This window comes from Sceloporus undulatus, chromosome 4 (assembly GCF_019175285.1).
Source record: "Sceloporus undulatus isolate JIND9_A2432 ecotype Alabama chromosome 4, SceUnd_v1.1, whole genome shotgun sequence".
In the NCBI taxonomy this organism is placed as follows: domain Eukaryota; kingdom Metazoa; phylum Chordata; class Lepidosauria; order Squamata; family Phrynosomatidae; genus Sceloporus; species Sceloporus undulatus.
In genome coordinates this window covers 205,369,360-205,386,779 of record NC_056525.1, presented here as the reverse complement: position 1 = coordinate 205,386,779, position 17,420 = coordinate 205,369,360, and the positions used below count along the sequence as shown (strand labels likewise).

The following is a 17,420-nucleotide window of genomic DNA, read 5'->3' as shown; positions in this document are numbered from 1 at the left end:
AATTATTTTTAAGAATTGGCACACAAATACTAATTGTAGCCTTTTCACATTATGACTATTTATATTTGATACAATCATATAAGAAGTAAATTCTTTTTTTCTCTCCATTTTCCATTTTACTATATTCAGTGTGTTCACTCTTCCTCTTTATATTGTGCATATCTGGTATAAAAAGTGAATAAACTACCAAACACATTAAAGAATCTTCAGCCCCTTCAACAGATCTAAATAGCTACAATTTACTGTCACAAACATGAAGTATGTATTACTGGATTTCTCCCACTTCCTTACCTTTGGGCACCCAGTTTATTATACACTGGTACCCCGGGTTACGAAATTAATTCGTTCCGCCGCCGCTTTCGTAACCCGGGATACTTCGTAAGCCGAATAGCCCATAGGCGCTAATGGGGAAAAAGCCGCGGCTCCGCCACGGCTCCATTGAAAATAGCGCCGAGGTTTTTTCGTAACCCGAAAAAACCTTCGTAAGCCGAAACAATAAATCCCTATGGGATTTTTTCGTATCCCGAAAATTTCGTAACCTGGGTATTTCATAACCCGGGGGACCAGTGTATAGTCCAATTTGAACAAGGAGATATTGATAGACACAAAAGAACCCTGAAATTTTCAAAAGTACATAAAGGTATTTTTTTTTTAAAAAATCCCTCTAATGTGGAAGGATTAATAGCCCAGTGAGGACTGAGCAGTCAATATGGAACTCCAACTGGGCATTCATGGGGGAAAATAGAAAACATTCTGCAGTGCAACATTTTGTTTCACTTGTATATACCACTAGCAAATGGAAGCTTCAAATGGTGCAGAATATGGCAGCCAGGCTGGTCACTGGCGTTTCCAGGGCCAGCCATATAACACCGGTGCTGAAAGATCTCCATTGGCTGCCCATCCGCTTCCGGGCTCAATATAAGGCGTTGGTGATTACCTATAAAGCCCTAAATGGCTTGGACCCAGGATACCTAAAGGACCGCCTCTCCCCGACCCTCAGAACGTCTGGGCAGCAGCTACTGAAGAGGACCGGGGGCTAGGTTAGGCCTCCACGACACCATTTTCCACGGCTGCCCCAGCCCTTTGGAACACGCTGCCCACAGAGCTCCGCTCGTCTACCACCCTGGCCCAATTCAGGAAGGACCTAAAAACCTTCCTGTTCCAGCAGGCATTCCCCGAATAAAACCCTGTGGGCCTCCCTCCTCTTCCATGGCCAAGAGGTTGGGCTATGGGGCTTTTTGCTGCTTTTTATTGTTACGTATTTTAATTGTTGTATTGTTGTGCTGTTTTTAACCTGTTGTAAGCCGCCCTGATCGTGGGAAGGGCGGGATATAAATAAAAATTTTATTTTATTATTATTATTTATTATTAGCAATTTTAGTTTTCCAAGTGTCTATTCTTGTGTCGTCAGAAGCACCAGTCAAAAGCACTTCACTTCTCTGGGAAGGTGAGAGGAGCCCCAAAAGATCAGAATTAAGACAGAGTATGCTCAGTGGTTGCAGACGCATTTGGAAGGAAGTGAAAGATAATACTCTAAAAGAGGACATGGCTAGCTGCTTGGAATCTTGAGAAGAACACTCTAAATGACACATTTTATTACTGGTTCCATTTTTGTGACCTAAAACAAATTATTATATAATAATATTGGGAGAGGGTTTCAGATGATCCTTATTATTTTCTTCATTAACTACTCTGATAATGTCAATAAACTCTTATTCTGAAAGAACCAGCAAGATGTTCAGTATGTAGGAGCCACACTTGTCTGCAACAAGAAACAGAACAGCATACATTCTACTTGAAGAAACATAAGCAAGGGCTGAAACTATGGAAACCTGTTTTAAAAGTAAACAAAAACAGGACTCTAATTCATTAAAAAAATCCTCTAGTTTCTCTAGTGCACACACATGCACTGTACTATATTATATTATACTATACTATACTATACTACTTTTCTGTACTATATAGGATCAGAGCATGTTGCAGAATACAAAAGCCACAATGAAGGACTGACTAACATATTATACTGTAGTCAATGTACCTTTCCCTTGTTAAAATCTCTCCCCTTAAAACTAAGGAAGTGATTGAGGGTTCTTTTGCATCTCTTCATTGGTAAAAAAATAATAATCAACTAACCTTTGTATTTAAGTTCATTAAATTCACGGATATTTTGTACATTGATAGGATCAGCAACCTCCTTTGATGATGGTCGCCTGACTGGAGCTTGCATGCGAAGTCTGGCCATCTCAAATACATCCAAGTAACCTTTATCTTTTCTCCTGCTAAAAATGACCATATACTTAAAAATACACCTGAGCTTTATAAATATGTAGGTTCATTTATAAACAAAAGGGAAATTGAAAGAGCTAGCAAGCCATTTGATTCAGCCTTGATTTCTTTCATTTTAATGCTGAAATCATTTCCCATCTTCTGTGAGTATTATGAAGCAAACTATAAAATAAATGTAGAAGTCAAATTCAGTAAGTTCACTAGTTAATAGCATTTCAGATAATATCACAGAACACAGACAAGCAAAGTAGCTGTAACAGTACTTTGGGCTGAGGAGGTGGTGGAAGATAGGAGGTCTTGGAGATGTCTCATCCACAGGATCACCATGAGTCGAACTCAACTCAAGGGTAGTTAATAACAACAACAACATCAGATCTAGTGCTCTTAAGATCCCATGCACTCTTTTGCACTTAGCCTGTAAGAAGATGAAAGAGTACTGCATCCCTTTTTAGTCATGATTACCTCAAAACCTATGGAGCAATCTCACAGCCTCAGTCATCAGCTCTGTCCTAACTCTTGTATCAGGAAAGAATATGAGATAGAACTTTTTGCTAACTTTCATTTAGGAATCCTCTCCTTGTGTTTCAATAACTGCAGGATCACGATTCCTGGCTATAATTTTCAGAAGGTCTGTAAACATACCATGACAAAATGCAAAATGTTAAGTCCCTCAATGTTAAGGCGTGGAAAGATGCGCTGTGTCCACCACGACTACCTACAGAGTTGAACCACGTCGACAGGACACCAGGGAGAAGGAATCTGAAGAGATGTCTGCAAAGGTATTCAGGCCAGGAAGGAAAATATTCCTTCACCACTGCAAACGGCCTTAAGCTCCCGGCTTGAGAAATAACGACAAGAGCACTTCAAGCCTTAACTCTACACAAGGGCTTTAATAGTTAAGTTACTTTAATAAATAAGTTACTTTGCCAACCAAACAACCATAACAACAAAAACAGAGAGGCAGTTACTCTAACACCAACTGTCATAACTGACACTCTCTCTCAGAAGGACTGACAGCATCAACATTTCATAATGCAAATGTCAACTGTCAACTGCCCCTGGAACTGTAATAGGTTCCGCTACAGCTCTATCTTGTGGTTACATACATGTCATTTCCTAACACTCAATTAGTATTTTATTTCATGGGTTTGTAATTCCATTGGAATATTTGGAGTATTGTTCAACCGCTTATTAGTTGCTTTACAGAAATTATATACTTTAGCAAGAGCTTTCATCATAAATTCTTACCCTTTTGCTGACAGGTCATCATCATCATCACTATGCACTTTTAACAATTGTTCCTGCAGCCGCCGCTCTTCACTGCGGAGTTGTTTCCTCATCTCTGACAGCTCATTTATTACATTCTTTCTTTCTTCTGCAATTCAATATAAAAAGAATTTGATACACAATACCAGGATTTGCTTTCCCTTGAGAACTATCAAGAGGGCAGTATATTCCTGGTCATCAGGAACATAGCTGAAGAAGTTAGGTATGACATCAGGCCATAAATATTGCTTACCGTAGGCACGCAGCTGATTTCTTCTAGCTGGGACTGGAGGAGACTGATCTCTTGGAACATCCTAGTAAAATATTAAAACATTTAGTTGCCCAAATATAATCACAACAATAAAAAGAGGAAAACTGTAAGTTCCTCAGACTTACTTTCACATCATGGAAGGGAAGAAATGAATTCTTCCCTCTGGTCCACACTGGGCATGGGAATTAGTATTGGGGGGGAGGGGGAGATGGGATCTGCCACTGGCAAAAATTAAAAAAGAATTCAATTATATCATATGTAGGTAGGGCCTGAGAAACACAAAATAAGTGCTCTATGCCCAAGGTAGAGTTAGATGTGATTTCTGCAAAAGAGCAGCAAATCCATATAACAAACAGCTTTTGAAACCAAGGGGTTTCAGAAACAGTTTGTTATATAATGGAGAGGGTTGCCAACACTTTAAAGAAAATATATACATTCTATATTTCTGCATGGCAGGGGGTTGGACTGGATTGGCCTCTGTGGTCTCTTCCAACTCTATGAGTCTATGATTCTATGTCCACATGTGATTCAATTCATTAAGCCACAATTAAAATCTTTTCTCACAAACATCCCAAGCAGAATTTACTTGGGGGTTTTTTTTGGGGGGGGGGGGAGTGGGGGAGGAATCAATATTAACTCTACAAATCTTTCATCCACCTATACAGTGCAATCACAAAAGAATATCATTATATGAAAAAGTCTAATGTCTAAAAAAAAGAAAAAGATCCACAATTCTGTACTTTAACCAAGTCAAGCCTCAGATACTAACATTACTGTATCTTGGCCAACCTTGGGTACTACATACCTGGAATCAGGGATGAAGAAGCCATTCCTGTTCCACCTTGTGCACCAAAATGTCTTAGGCCAGCCACCTTGCACTTTCTAATAGCTTCCAGAAAAGCAGCAATATAACTGTCAGTCCTCTAATGTTGAGGAGAACTGGGCCTCGTGAATTTCTAGTTGCCATTAAACTACTAAACACATCAGAGGCTGAACAGAGGCCAGGGCAAGGAACAGATGTAACCTATTTACTTGTGCAAAATAGTAGCATATTTCTAAAAGTGAAGTGCTTGATTTTTATTTTTTTAGCAGAGAAATGTGTCAGGGGCTCAAGCCTTCCTTGGACTAATGCTTGTGGGTTAATCTTGGGGAAAGGGAAGGATTTTTTGTGGGGAAGAGCAAGGGCTAAAATTAGATGCATTATTCCATGTTAAAGGATAAATGCCAGAATTTTGATCAGATTTTGACCCTGCTCAAAATAAGGCAGTTTTATTTATAAACTTAGGCCCTGTACAGACTGGTGAAAAGTTCTGGTCTGTGGGCGAGGCAAGGGCTAAGTGTCTGCAAACTCAAAGCCCTACCGCCACCAGCTGGGCATCATTGTGGCACGTGTTGGTCTACACAGTGCACGCCATGACGCACCTCTGGCACAGTCCCCAAACAGCACAGCACGGAAGGATCATCATCATGGCACGCCACTGCACCTATGACGCCCCTTCTAAGGAGCAAGAAGAAGCCGCTTTTCACTTCCTTTTGCTCCTTCCAGAGGCTGTGGTGTGCGGCTGCCACAACCTCCATCCAGGGCAAACAGCCTTTCAGACTCTTTACTACTCAAATACAGTGGCTGTTAACTGCTTCCACATTGGACATATTCTTTCAGTTTCTATTCTCAGGAACAGATGTCTGTAAATGTAATATCGGAAGGAATCCTTGTACTAATTTTACAGTGGTGCAGTACACAGGATATAGTGTTGTAATATAGTGTTGTACTGCAAGAACTGTGCTGGCTTCCAATTTGCTTCTGAGCTCAATTTAACATGCTGGTGTTGACCTACAAAGCCCTAAATGACTTGGGGCCAAGATTTCTGAAAGATTGCCTCCTCCTGAACCTGCCTAAAATTTGAGATCTTCAGTGGAGGTCCTGTTTCATGTCCTAACACCTCATGAAGTTAAGTTGGTGGGTACTTGTAGCAGGGTTTCTCTGTAGCAGCGCCTCAACTGTGGAACTCCTTGCCCAAGGACGTTAGACTGGCCCCATTTCTTTTAAGCTTCTGGTGGATAGCCCAAACAGTATTGTTGTGCATAGCATTCCGTGTTTGAAATTGCTCTTTATACTATTTCAAAACTGGATGCTAGGATTATTTTTAGACTGCTTTTAGGAGTTTATAAAGATTATTGTAATGTATTTATTAATATTTTGTCTTTCTATTCTTTTAATTGGTTTTTATTTGTTCATTGCCTTTGTAGCCCTTGTGGGCTGGGAGGTAATCCAGCAATACTTAAAATTAAAATAAATGATAAATACTTTTAATTTATCAGACATGATGACTGTATGCCAAATAAGCTGTATATGATGCATTTTATTTTCCTAAAATAACTTTTTTCTGCAAAGCAACTTTCATTCTGTAAAGAGTACTAATACTGTACTTTTCAATGTTTTCAAACGTTTATGTTTTTTCCATGGCTTCAAATCCTGGAAATTTTGCATCTCTTCTCAAGAAAACAGTTATAGGAATGCAAGTTAAGCACATTGAGAAGACCAGAAAAATACCAACGATGTTATCAGACAGTTTACAAGAATTTAGTTATCACCTTATGTATTGCTTCCTCCTTCTTAAAAAAAACCTAAGCCATAACAGAATACAAGCTGGTTTAGGTCAAGAAATACAGTGCCAGATATCTATTCATAGATTAAGTATCAGTAATGATGAGACATACATGTGTGTAATAAGAGGTACGACTCTCCATCAAAAGTGACCTTTCTTCTTTTACTAATGGCTTGTTCTGAAGAGACGGAATGAGAGGAGAAGCTTGTCTAGAAATCTGAAAGGCAGGGGAGAGGGCACATATAAATTTGCTCCTTAAAACAGCAGTTGAGTAAGAATTTAAACACAAAGGAATGCCTTTTTAAAAAATCAAAAGGTTCCCCTGAAATAATTTAGCTGCTTCCGAAGCCAGCTTGGGTTAATCTTTTAAGAATGTGTAGTTACAAAGAGAGGAAGACAGTAAAATAAAGCAAAGAATGCACAGATCTGGAGCGGAAATAGCCTTGATTTTAATTATGTTTTTAATTTATGAGTTTCAGTTGAATTGTTTTATGTTTTAGCTATAATTTTGTATTTTATTTAAACTATATTATTACCTGCCTTGTTTTTGGGGAAAGGGAAATTTAGATAAATTTAAGAAAATTAAAATAAATTCATACATTTACTGAAGTAAATTTACCCTAAAATCAGATGAAAAAGGAGAACAATTTGTAAAATCGTGCAGTTAATAGTGCCATGAGATCCAACTTCACTTGGAAAAAAAATCACCATTGGCTGAGCTATGCAGAGTTGTTTATAAATATCCCAACTATAGTGCGCCACCGCGTGTACAAGCCCCATCCATTGAAATGGGGCTCGGGCATATGTGTAATTTGCTTTACACAGGGGAGTCCGGAACGCATCCCCCATGTAAAGCAAGGGCGCACTGTACTTAGACTGGTTTTTAAATATTAGCATACCAAGTCTAAGTACATATTGTACTGTCAGAACCTTGAGGTTCAGCAGAAATGTAGCTAGTATACTGAAACAGTTATGACAGAGAAACATACTACTATGTTTGTAGAGTGACACGAGAAGATATATAAGTGAAAGAAAATGTACAAAATTTACACAGGCTCTATCTGTGCAGCACACCCGCACAATATACGGGTGCGCCATACACGGCTTTAACCTTACGTGGAAGGTTAAGCCGCAGGAGGCATAATGGCGCACGTAGGGAGAGCTCTCCCATTAAAACAAATGGGGTTTGAGAGTACATGTTTTTCCTCATACTCGGGGGAGTCCATAACGGATCCCCCACGTATAGGGAGGGAGCACTGTACTGATAATATCAAAAATTACTATTTTATTAACCCAGCTTTCTTCTTGGACTATCAATTCTTTGTTAACTTAGCTGCTACACACACAGCCCCAAGGGGGCAGCCTGGAGCCGCCCATGTTACAGCAAGATCAGGGCTGCGGCAACCACATGGTGCAGCCCCAATCTGGCCTTTGCAGGGTGCAAAAAGGAGCCACAAAAAGCATCCCCTTTTTGCCACAACCTGGTGCTGCTCCATCAACACTGCTTCATATGTACACAGCGCTGTGTAGACACAATGCCCCAACTCCGCTCCCAAGGTGGCCCAAACTGCTGGTCTGCACAGCCTCTTAGTTTACTTTATATTTCTGTTTAACATTAATATTTATATATTTATATTTCTGTTTAACATTAATAGATGTATTGCTTTTTTTTCTTTTAATATAAATATATTTGACAGAATGAACTTATTTCACACTATATAATGAAAAAATAGTTTCTAAAAGAATCAGTACTTCAGTTCCCCTGTACATCTGTAGAACCGTGTGTGTGAAACGTTTTTTTCTTGTTGCACTGATCTCACAGGCAGCCATGTTGGTGTTCAGACTAAATGTTGACATTGGCCGTACAGTATCTGCTACTATGATTGTGCTCTGTTCCTATAGGGTCCACACAAACATATGACCAGAACCAAAATTAACCTCTGTAGAGGGCTTTTGAATGCTTCCATTATGAACTGAAATTCCAGAATATAAAACACTGAGCTTGAGACAAAAACATTACACTGTCATATGATCAAAAGTGATTAGATAGATGTTTCTGTCATAACTAAGACTGCTTCAGTTAAAATAATCTTATTGAACTCTGTATGGATTAGGTAAACATAATTATGAAACTACCATTTATCCTTCCTTAATAATCATTTATAGAAACAAACCTATCCAGCCAGTTATGGATACTGAACACCTTTGTCAGATGAACTATAGAACACTCTGGAAAGCAAGGCCTGTTAGGGGTGCTCCTGCCTCTCTTCCCTTATTCCTCATAGTTCCACACTCAATAACAGAAGCATTGAAAGTAATCGTGTTTCAAAATCTTGCTTTGTACTCACCAAATACTTTGGTTTAAAATATTCTGAATTAAATTTCTAAAAAAGGATATTTTGATTTGGAATATTTTAATATATGTTCAACTATTTTGATATTAACAGAAAATTGGCTATTTTTCATAATACTATTTAATTCAAATAAGAAAAATTAAAATCTAGCAACATACTAGTTGCCATCTGTGTAAAAGCAAACCTTTGACAGTGGAGAAGTGCTACCCACAGCTCTTCCCATCCATAGTTCCATGTTTATTCTCACACACCTCTATTAAGTTTGCAGCAGCTTAAAAAAACAACAGCAGATCTCTATACTCCTAAACCACAGGTAGCTATAAGAACACACTGTATGCCTTCTAATTATTCTTGCTACTCTGCTGAATGTAAAATGTGAGAAATATGAGACATTTATCACTATCTAAATTTGTTATATCCACATTCATAGTATGTACATTATTTCAGCTTTTATTTAAGCAATCTATGAAGATGAGGGACTTCTTATTCATCCTTTTGGAATGTCCCATGAAAAGAATGTAGCTGTAAATCTTAGGTGTTGGTTCACATACTTACAGCTAAATGTGTATTCACAACTTTGACCAATCACACCTCTCCGGTAAATTTTAAAGTGTGGAAAATCATTTAAATATTATAGAAGAGCATGGACAACAGTTTTTAAAGGCGAGTTTTTTAAAAACTTGTGAAACAGATGCTGCTTTACACTGCTCTGCCTATACTTTTAGAAGGTATTTATATGGTCAAGGGCAGAAGAAGCCATTGTGGTCCCTGAGATTGTCCTTCCAAATTCAAACAAGAAGTGAAAAAGGATTGTTACACAAGAATAAATGTGGATAAGGCTTTTAAGATAGTTATGTAAGCCACCTGTAATATCAAGGCCTGTAGACATAAACTATAGTAGAGAAAGCAAAGAAACCAGTGTGTTACTAGTTTGTTCTGGATGAGATGTAGAATTAATTGGCTAAGAAACTAAATTGTCAGATTACAATATAGAATAGGCAATAAAATTTAATCTACTTAAACCTTAAAGTTACCTTTTAAAAAACCAGGCTTTCATTTTGCTTATGATCTTGTTTAATGGTGTCTTCCCCACTAACTTTGCCTTTAAAAATTTATTTCCTCTTCATTACTACTATTCATTTTAAAATTCCATCAATCACTTTTTGAGAGACTTTAAATTCCATCTACAGAAAAGTGTCTGATTTCTTGACATGATTGAAAGTTGAATTTCAATTTCATTTCAAATTATAATTCCAGGTTTAGATTCAAATGTTCCAGCTAAAATACCCTTTCACCCATCCCTAAGATCCTCACTGACCCACCACCTGGTGCCAATTTTTGGGAAGTGTAGGGGGCTACAGTGCAGGCGATAGTGGAGTATAAGTGTCAGTCTTGTATCCAAGCTAAAATGCCAGGATTCAATAAATTTTTTAAAGAGATTACCTTTTCTTCTTCAATTACTATATGTCTTTCAGTTTCATTATTCTGCTTATCTTGTCTTTCTTCTTCCTCTAACTTTTTTTTCTCTGCCTCTTTTCTCCTTTCTTCAGCTAATCGATACAGTTCTTCATTTTTTAATCTTTGCTACAAAGATAACAGTGCAATGATAGAAAACAACAAAAGTACTTTTGACCACAGCTCAACAAATACCAAGAATATGGATTTCCTCTTTGAAACTTTGCCACCATTATGTAATTGCATCTTCAAAGCCTTTCCTGAAACTACAGAGAATGAGAAAGCATCCATGCGTACAGGTGGAAAATACAGAATATCAACATATTTAGAGATATGTTGCATTTAAAATCAGGAAGTCTGACTTTAAAGTGCATGCACATGGGCACAGAGCTACAGATTTCTTTTACCTATTTATGATATTAAAGTAAAACTGCAGTTGTCAACAACAAATAAATGCAACCCATCCAATCACCCATTTGATAAAAAGTACTTAAGAATAAAGTCAGTACCTTGTGCACAATTAAGAAAGATCGTCTATGACAATCTCATCTTGAAACATTTTAGTATCACAATTCTTATGCTGGGTCAACCTTCTGACATAGTTTCTTGAATACAATAAAAAATGAAAAATCTCACTGCCTTTTCTCAGGCAGGGCACCCACCAAATCTACAGATGTTAGATATCATACCTCTTCTTCTTTCTTTCTCTTCCTTTCCCGTTCTTCTTCATATTCTCTTTGTATTCTAGCCCTCTGATCAGCCAGCCTTCTTTCTTCTTTTTCTTCTTCAAGTCTTCGCTTTTCACGCTCTTCTTCTTCTCTCTTTCTTTTCTCTTCAATCTAGAAAAAAAACACCTAATTGTTTGAAATAAGAATAGTCAAGCTTTACGCCTAGGCTTTACACCTAGGTGATTTTCTAAAGTAACTTATGGTCTGATACAGACAGGCCAAAATAAAGCTGCTTCTAGTCACTTTGGAGGTATGCTGTTTAAATGATACATGCATCCTAAGAGTCCAGAAGTCACACCAAAGCCACGCTCCAGTCCTAAGGACTGGAGTGCAGCTTTGGTGCAGCTTCCAGACTCTTAGGATGCATGCATCATTGAAACACCATACCTCCAAAGTGACCTGAAGCAACTTTATTTTGGCCTGTCTGTATAGGGCCTTATGATGGTCTTGTAATTGTCAATATGTAGAAGAAGAAAAAAGTCTTCCACTCTCACAACATCCTGTTGTCATATTTAATCACTAGTGACTGTCTTGATATCAACCAAACATTTTTGTATTACTTGCTGGGGTCTTACTGCATTTTTACCAAATTCACAATCTTTAGAGCTGTTCTAATGGATTAACCACCTCCTTTCTTTCTAAAATGTTTTTAGACCTCATTTTTGCAAACACATAGGGGTATGGATCAGAACAAATAGATATTAAAAGATGAAGAAACAAAGTTGTATGTAGTCTCAGATTTGTATTTCTCTATTGATCATTCCATTCTGAAGCAAACACCCACTATGAAAACAATACCCACTTTCACAGCCTTTTTATCCTCGACATAATTTTCAAATTTCAGGGACCACCTACACAAAACTATGTATTATAGTTACAGTTTTTAAAAAGTTATTTTTTTCAGATATGACCTCTTATGAAACCCCTAGCAACTTCTTATAGAACATTAGGGTTACAAGGAATCCCGGTTAAGAAACTCTTAGTTAGACAGTGGCGGGATATAGACCGCCATATAGTACGTATTCTATACATACTAGGGTTAGGAAGGGGTGGTGCTTCCGCACCCCCCTAACCCTAGTACGTATAGAATACGTACAACATGGCGGCGCCCCTTCCACATGGGGGCCGCCATGTTTACGTACTGGACGCATAGCGTCCAGACGTGTCGCAGCACCTATGACGTCGCGAATGCGCCAGCGGCACCTCGCGACGTCATAGAGGTGCCGCAAAAAGAAGCTCCGAAATGAAGCTTCTTTTTTGCTCCGCGCGGGAGCCGCACGGTTTGGCTGCTGTGGCTCCCTCGCGGAGCAAATGGCGCCAGCGGGAGACCGCCGCAAAGCGGCGGTCTATATCCCACCTATACAATTTTCTATCTACCAAAGAGCTAACAAGTTTTGAATACAATTTAATGCTGTTTCCCCAGCAGCTCTACCTTGATATTCTCCAATTTTGTGTAAGTAATTAGCAACTAAGATTGGTTATTGTATACTGCCTTGTTCTTCTGAATATGAGTGGTGGAACATAATTCTGCTATTAGTACTTAGAAGGGCTGGACAAAGTGAAACTCTGGGAGTCACAGAATCATAGAGTTGGAAGAGACCACCAAGAGCATCCAGTCCAACCCCCTGCCATGCAGGAACACACAATCAAAGCACCCCAACAGATGGCCATCCAGCCTCTGTTTAAAAATCTCCAAAGAAGGAGACTCCACCATACTCTGAGGGAGTGTGTTCCACTGTTGAACAGCTCTTACTGTCAGGAAGTTCTTCTTAATGCCTTCAGTTCCCCCAAGACATTTTTGTACCACTAACCCACAACCCCACCAGTCCACCCTTTTTGGCAAAAACTATGTTTCAAAACCAGAAATATACTTCCAGACACTTCTGCTTTTGTTTATACTGTTTTTCAATATTTGCAGCTATCTGTGAGGTCCTCAGAGGATATGGGGGCTTCAGAGGTTATACAGGATACTAGAAGAAAATATATGTAACTTTTCAACTATTAGAAACAATGAGCAAGATTGCTTTGCAAAAGTTTTAAAAACTGTACTTACTAACACAAGTCTATTAGAGTCAAAAAGTATTTTGCTTTCTTTACTACTCATACATAAACTCACCTGAAAACAAAGGAAGTTCTTGTAGGATTCTTGCCGCCTAAGCTGCTCTGCGGTTGGAGTCTCACCAAATACATTGCCACGAGCAAATGGGGATACTTGTGTATATGTAAAACCTAGTATTTTAAAAATGGATTGCAAGCATTAGTAAATACATTTTTGCAGAAAATTGTAAACACATTTGCATCTGATTTCAAATAATGCTGTAATTCTAATTTGAATATTTAATATAACATGCATTTTCAATACTCACCTGCTACACAACCAAAAAGATAAATGAAAACAAAACAATAGTTGATTTTTCTAGTTTAGAATTAACACACACAGTCAAGTAAATGGGTCAGGAGTCTGGAAAAAGCTGTCCTTTCTCATGTCCTTACCTACACATATGGAGCTCACATAGCTAGCAATGGAAAGTGCTACTGAAGGAAGAACAATGAGCATACAACATATTCCTCATTAAATACAACCCTGATGCTTTGGAGGAATGACTGGTTGGGGACCTAGGTCTGCACAGCAATCCCATTACCCCACTGATCTGTTGCTCAATTTATACATTTATACAAGGCTATACTGTGCCTGTGGGAATTCTCTGTATCTGAGCACTGGGCCTTTGGTGGTAGTCTGAACTGCATCCAAAGCATACTGAGCTTAGAGTTGTCTGTCATGCATTTGAATGTGTTCCTACATACTTTAAGATCACCTCTGAAAAGATGTGCAGGAAAGAAATGCATTTGGCTAACTGCAGTCTTTAAATTCCCCCATATTTGTACTTTTAAAAGACATTTGTAAATTAAGAAAATAATTAAGAGTCCAAAATTGAAAATGTTAAATAAACAGAAAGATCTACCCCCAACATTCATGCTGTTTTTCAAACTACTGAGACCTCTTAAAACTACTGTTTGTGAATGCTAATCCATACTCCTATATATGATTTACTGTTTCACTGTGATTTAATGTAAAACTGCAATATGGTAGAATTCAGTTCATATAACATGGAGGTCTGTGCAAATGAGGAAACTGCTTTACGCTAATTTTCTGGATTAATCCTACAAAGAATATTATAATAAATAAATAAATAAATAAATTTTTTATTTGTATCCCACCCCTCTGAGAACCATCGGGGCGGCTAACCAAGTTAAAAATACAGCACATATAAAATCCCTGGTGCCCCCCACCTCTTAAAAAAGTATTAAATCCAATGTAAAATTTAAAAACAAACAAACAAACAAAAGACATACAAGTTAAAAACTGACCAGAAGGTCAACAACATCACTCAGCAAGCAGTCAATGGGAGCGGCAGTATCTTATTCCCAGACGTTTTTCTGAGGCCGGGTTCTCTATTCTGGGAAGGCCTGCCGGAAGAGATCCATCTTAACAGCCTTTTTAAAGCTGCCTAAGGATGTACAGTATGTAGACAGATCTCATCCGGTAGGCCGTTCCACAGTCTGGGGGCGACGATGGAAAATGCCCTCTGGGAGGTAGCCGAGAGCCTAGATTTTTGTGGCTGAAGTAGGCCTCTCCCAGAGGAGCAGAGTGCGCGGGGAGGATTGTAGGGGAGAAGGCGGTCCCAAAGATAGTTTGGACCCAAGCCATTATATAATAACATTAAAAACTCATCAGAGTCATCATCAGCAATATTATGCACTTACACAGTACTTAGTATGATCAATCGTTCGCAATCGCATCCCCAAAGCATACTGTTTCTTGAAATTTTTGCACACTTATAACAAGATTCACTTTTCAATGTCACTTTCCAACAAGCAAAGCCTACTGCAACAGGTTCTAAAAGGATAAAATTTATATTTTTTCACATCAGCTATCATAAAGGCTCTGAAACAGAGCTATTGCCCAAGGAAGAGAAGGGGCATCAGTGGTGGTTTGTGAATTTCATGTCACTGAGCTGTTGAATCCATTATGGGTTTTACCATTATGGGTTTTACCATTATGGGTCTCATGTACTCAATCTACCTGGGGGAAAGAATCCAGCATGCCTTTAAAGTTCATACTAAAACCTGGAGTAGATTCATCACCCCTTCTTATATGAAATCCAGTAGCCTCCACTGAGGAAAAGTCTAACAAGACAATTGCTGGTGGTTTTACAAAAGATTAAGTGATTACAAAAGAGAGTGTCTCCTGCTCTTCTGTTGATGAAGACTATTCTGCAAATACCTGAGGGGAATGCCTTGCACATATATAGACTGCTTTACGGTAGAGAAAATGTTACAAAACGTTTGTGCAAAAATGTTATTTATTAACTAATACTACCTAACTCCATCAAGTTTAAAAGAAAATCAGAAGGATATAAAATACAGGACTGCCTTCAGTGGAAAGTACAACATAGCAAGAATGTACAATAATTTTGACAAGTGACATAACACACATTTACAACTGAAGATATGGTATTGTTTAAACCTGCTATTTTATTTGTAGAGTCATCTGTATTCTCAAGACTTGGGGAGGCCAAACCTGGGTCAACAGAGGCTATGGCCATTTTATCTTCATATACTCGTGCCTCTGGATTATGATATGCATCTTCATTTTGCTTGTGCATCATATTCAAGTCAGCTGAAGAAGAGGGGGAAACAGCCATTGTTTATTCCAACATGAGGTATGTATATGACAGTTTCAAGGCAAGAAATCTTTCTTCAGGTCTACACTTAAGAGGACACACAGAGGCCATAATCTAAGAGTAGTATATGTATTTATTCTGAACACTCACTACAAATCCAAGTAACATTTTATTACCCTTTTTATTTTTAAACTAAATACAAGATATCAGCATTGGGTTTTAGGCATAAGTAAGGTTTCTCTGCTCTCTGTACATTAATGTGCTTCTCTACTTTTATTATATAACCTTTGCCTAATTATTCATGTTAAAGCATTCTCTCCAGATTTATCATCTCTTTATGTATAAATTACGTATTTTAAAATTATGTATTTGGATTTTTTGTTGTTGCTTTTCCTCTCTTTGCACAATCCCCATCCACTCTAGAGGTAGCAGTGGAAGCTACAACCAAGATGGGAAACCACAAAAAAAGTCATACATTAGCTGGAGTCTCACACATAGAACTCAATTGCAAGGGTGTATCTGCCAGTTCAAGGAAACACTGAATTCAACCCAACGTCCCCCAAATGACTAATTCTGATATATAGTGCATGTGTGAGTGATTTTTCCCTTAAAAATCTATAAAAACTATAAATACACACACACACCAATCTGCTAATAAGCGAGTCACAACTTTTAGGGAACTTGACAAAAAATTAACAATAACATTATATATATATATATATAGAGAGAGAGAGAGGGAGGGAGGGAGAGGGAGAGATTGTAGAAAATGAAATTGCAGAAAGATACCATTTAATAAACTGAATAAACAAGCACTATGATTCAGACAAGATATATATGTGGGGGGAAAAGCTGAACTTTGCATTTATAGCCAGAGATTTCTTGATGTTCTCCTTTGCCTTTTTGGCAATGAAGAGCTACCTGGTTGAATGTTTCAAGAACCTCAACCTGCATATGTAGCTCTTTCCATATACTGGTTCTTTGAATAGCATCTATTATTAATAATTTTTAATTATTAATTGAAAAAAGATCAACTTCCACCACAGAATATAAATTCTACACATAAGGCACTTCAAGATTTCTTCAAAAAACATAGTGCCCAACTACATTATACATAAATATTCCTTCTCACATCCTTTTGCTGTTCTTTTGCTGTAACAGGATTATCTCCATATTTTATATATTTTATACCTTTTCTCTTGTTCTTATTTCTGCTTCTTGTTACATTTTCCCACTGTGTTTCTTTGATTTCAAAACCAGTTCTTTTAGAAGTAACTACCATTGAAATAGGGACTGGTTAAGTAGTCTAAACAACCAGAACAGATTTCTTTTATGCTATAAATTCACTGTAGTACATCCTTTTACTCTCTTAAGTAAGTGCTATTTATTTCCTGATATAAACAGCTACAGATAAAGACTGTCAAGCAAAAGATCCTCAATTATCAAACGTACTTATGAGATTTCCCTTTTTATCTCTCAGAGGAGCACCTCCACCTCCTTTCCCCCAAGGATTGTAACTTCTCATTTCCGCTTCTAATTTGGCATCATGCCGTTCCCTTTCCTCCTTTTCCTGTCTACGACGTTCCTCTCTTTCCTTTATCTAAAAAGAAAAAATAAATTACCTTTTCAGATAAATTATTCAGTGAAACATTATTAAGTTTAGTATTGAAAGCTCAATAGTAATTGGCATTATGTAATAGATGGCTATATCCATTCAATTAAACAAAATTGTCCCATTCTTCCTGTACTTGCATGTAAATGAGAAAGCTTTA

At 37.9% G+C, this 17,420-nt stretch overlaps 1 protein-coding gene across 11 annotated transcripts in view; it reads right to left on the bottom strand.

The window, feature by feature from the left end:
- Window positions 1-17,420, bottom strand: part of CSPP1 (centrosome and spindle pole associated protein 1) — a 67,141-nt gene that overhangs the window by 7,822 nt on the left and 41,899 nt on the right. For 9 of the 11 annotated variants that reach the window (XR_006103692.1, XM_042465210.1, XM_042465212.1 and 6 more), the window contains 9 exons: window positions 17,101-17,248; window positions 15,495-15,647; window positions 13,083-13,195; window positions 10,928-11,077; window positions 10,227-10,367; window positions 6,542-6,646; window positions 3,806-3,866; window positions 3,535-3,661; window positions 2,134-2,279 (listed from right to left, as the gene is read on the bottom strand). Coding sequence is in view for 10 of the 11 variants with exons in the window: in XM_042465210.1 (XP_042321144.1) it covers window positions 2,134-2,279; window positions 3,535-3,661; window positions 3,806-3,866; window positions 6,542-6,646; window positions 10,227-10,367; window positions 10,928-11,077; window positions 13,083-13,195; window positions 15,495-15,647; window positions 17,101-17,248 (1,144 nt within the window). In the remaining variant the exon portion in view is untranslated. The remainder of the gene's footprint in view (window positions 1-2,133; window positions 2,280-3,534; window positions 3,662-3,805; window positions 3,867-6,541; window positions 6,647-10,226; window positions 10,368-10,927; window positions 11,078-13,082; window positions 13,196-15,494; window positions 15,648-17,100; window positions 17,249-17,420) is intronic. The other 2 variants (XM_042465211.1, XM_042465216.1) reach the window with 2 other exon arrangements.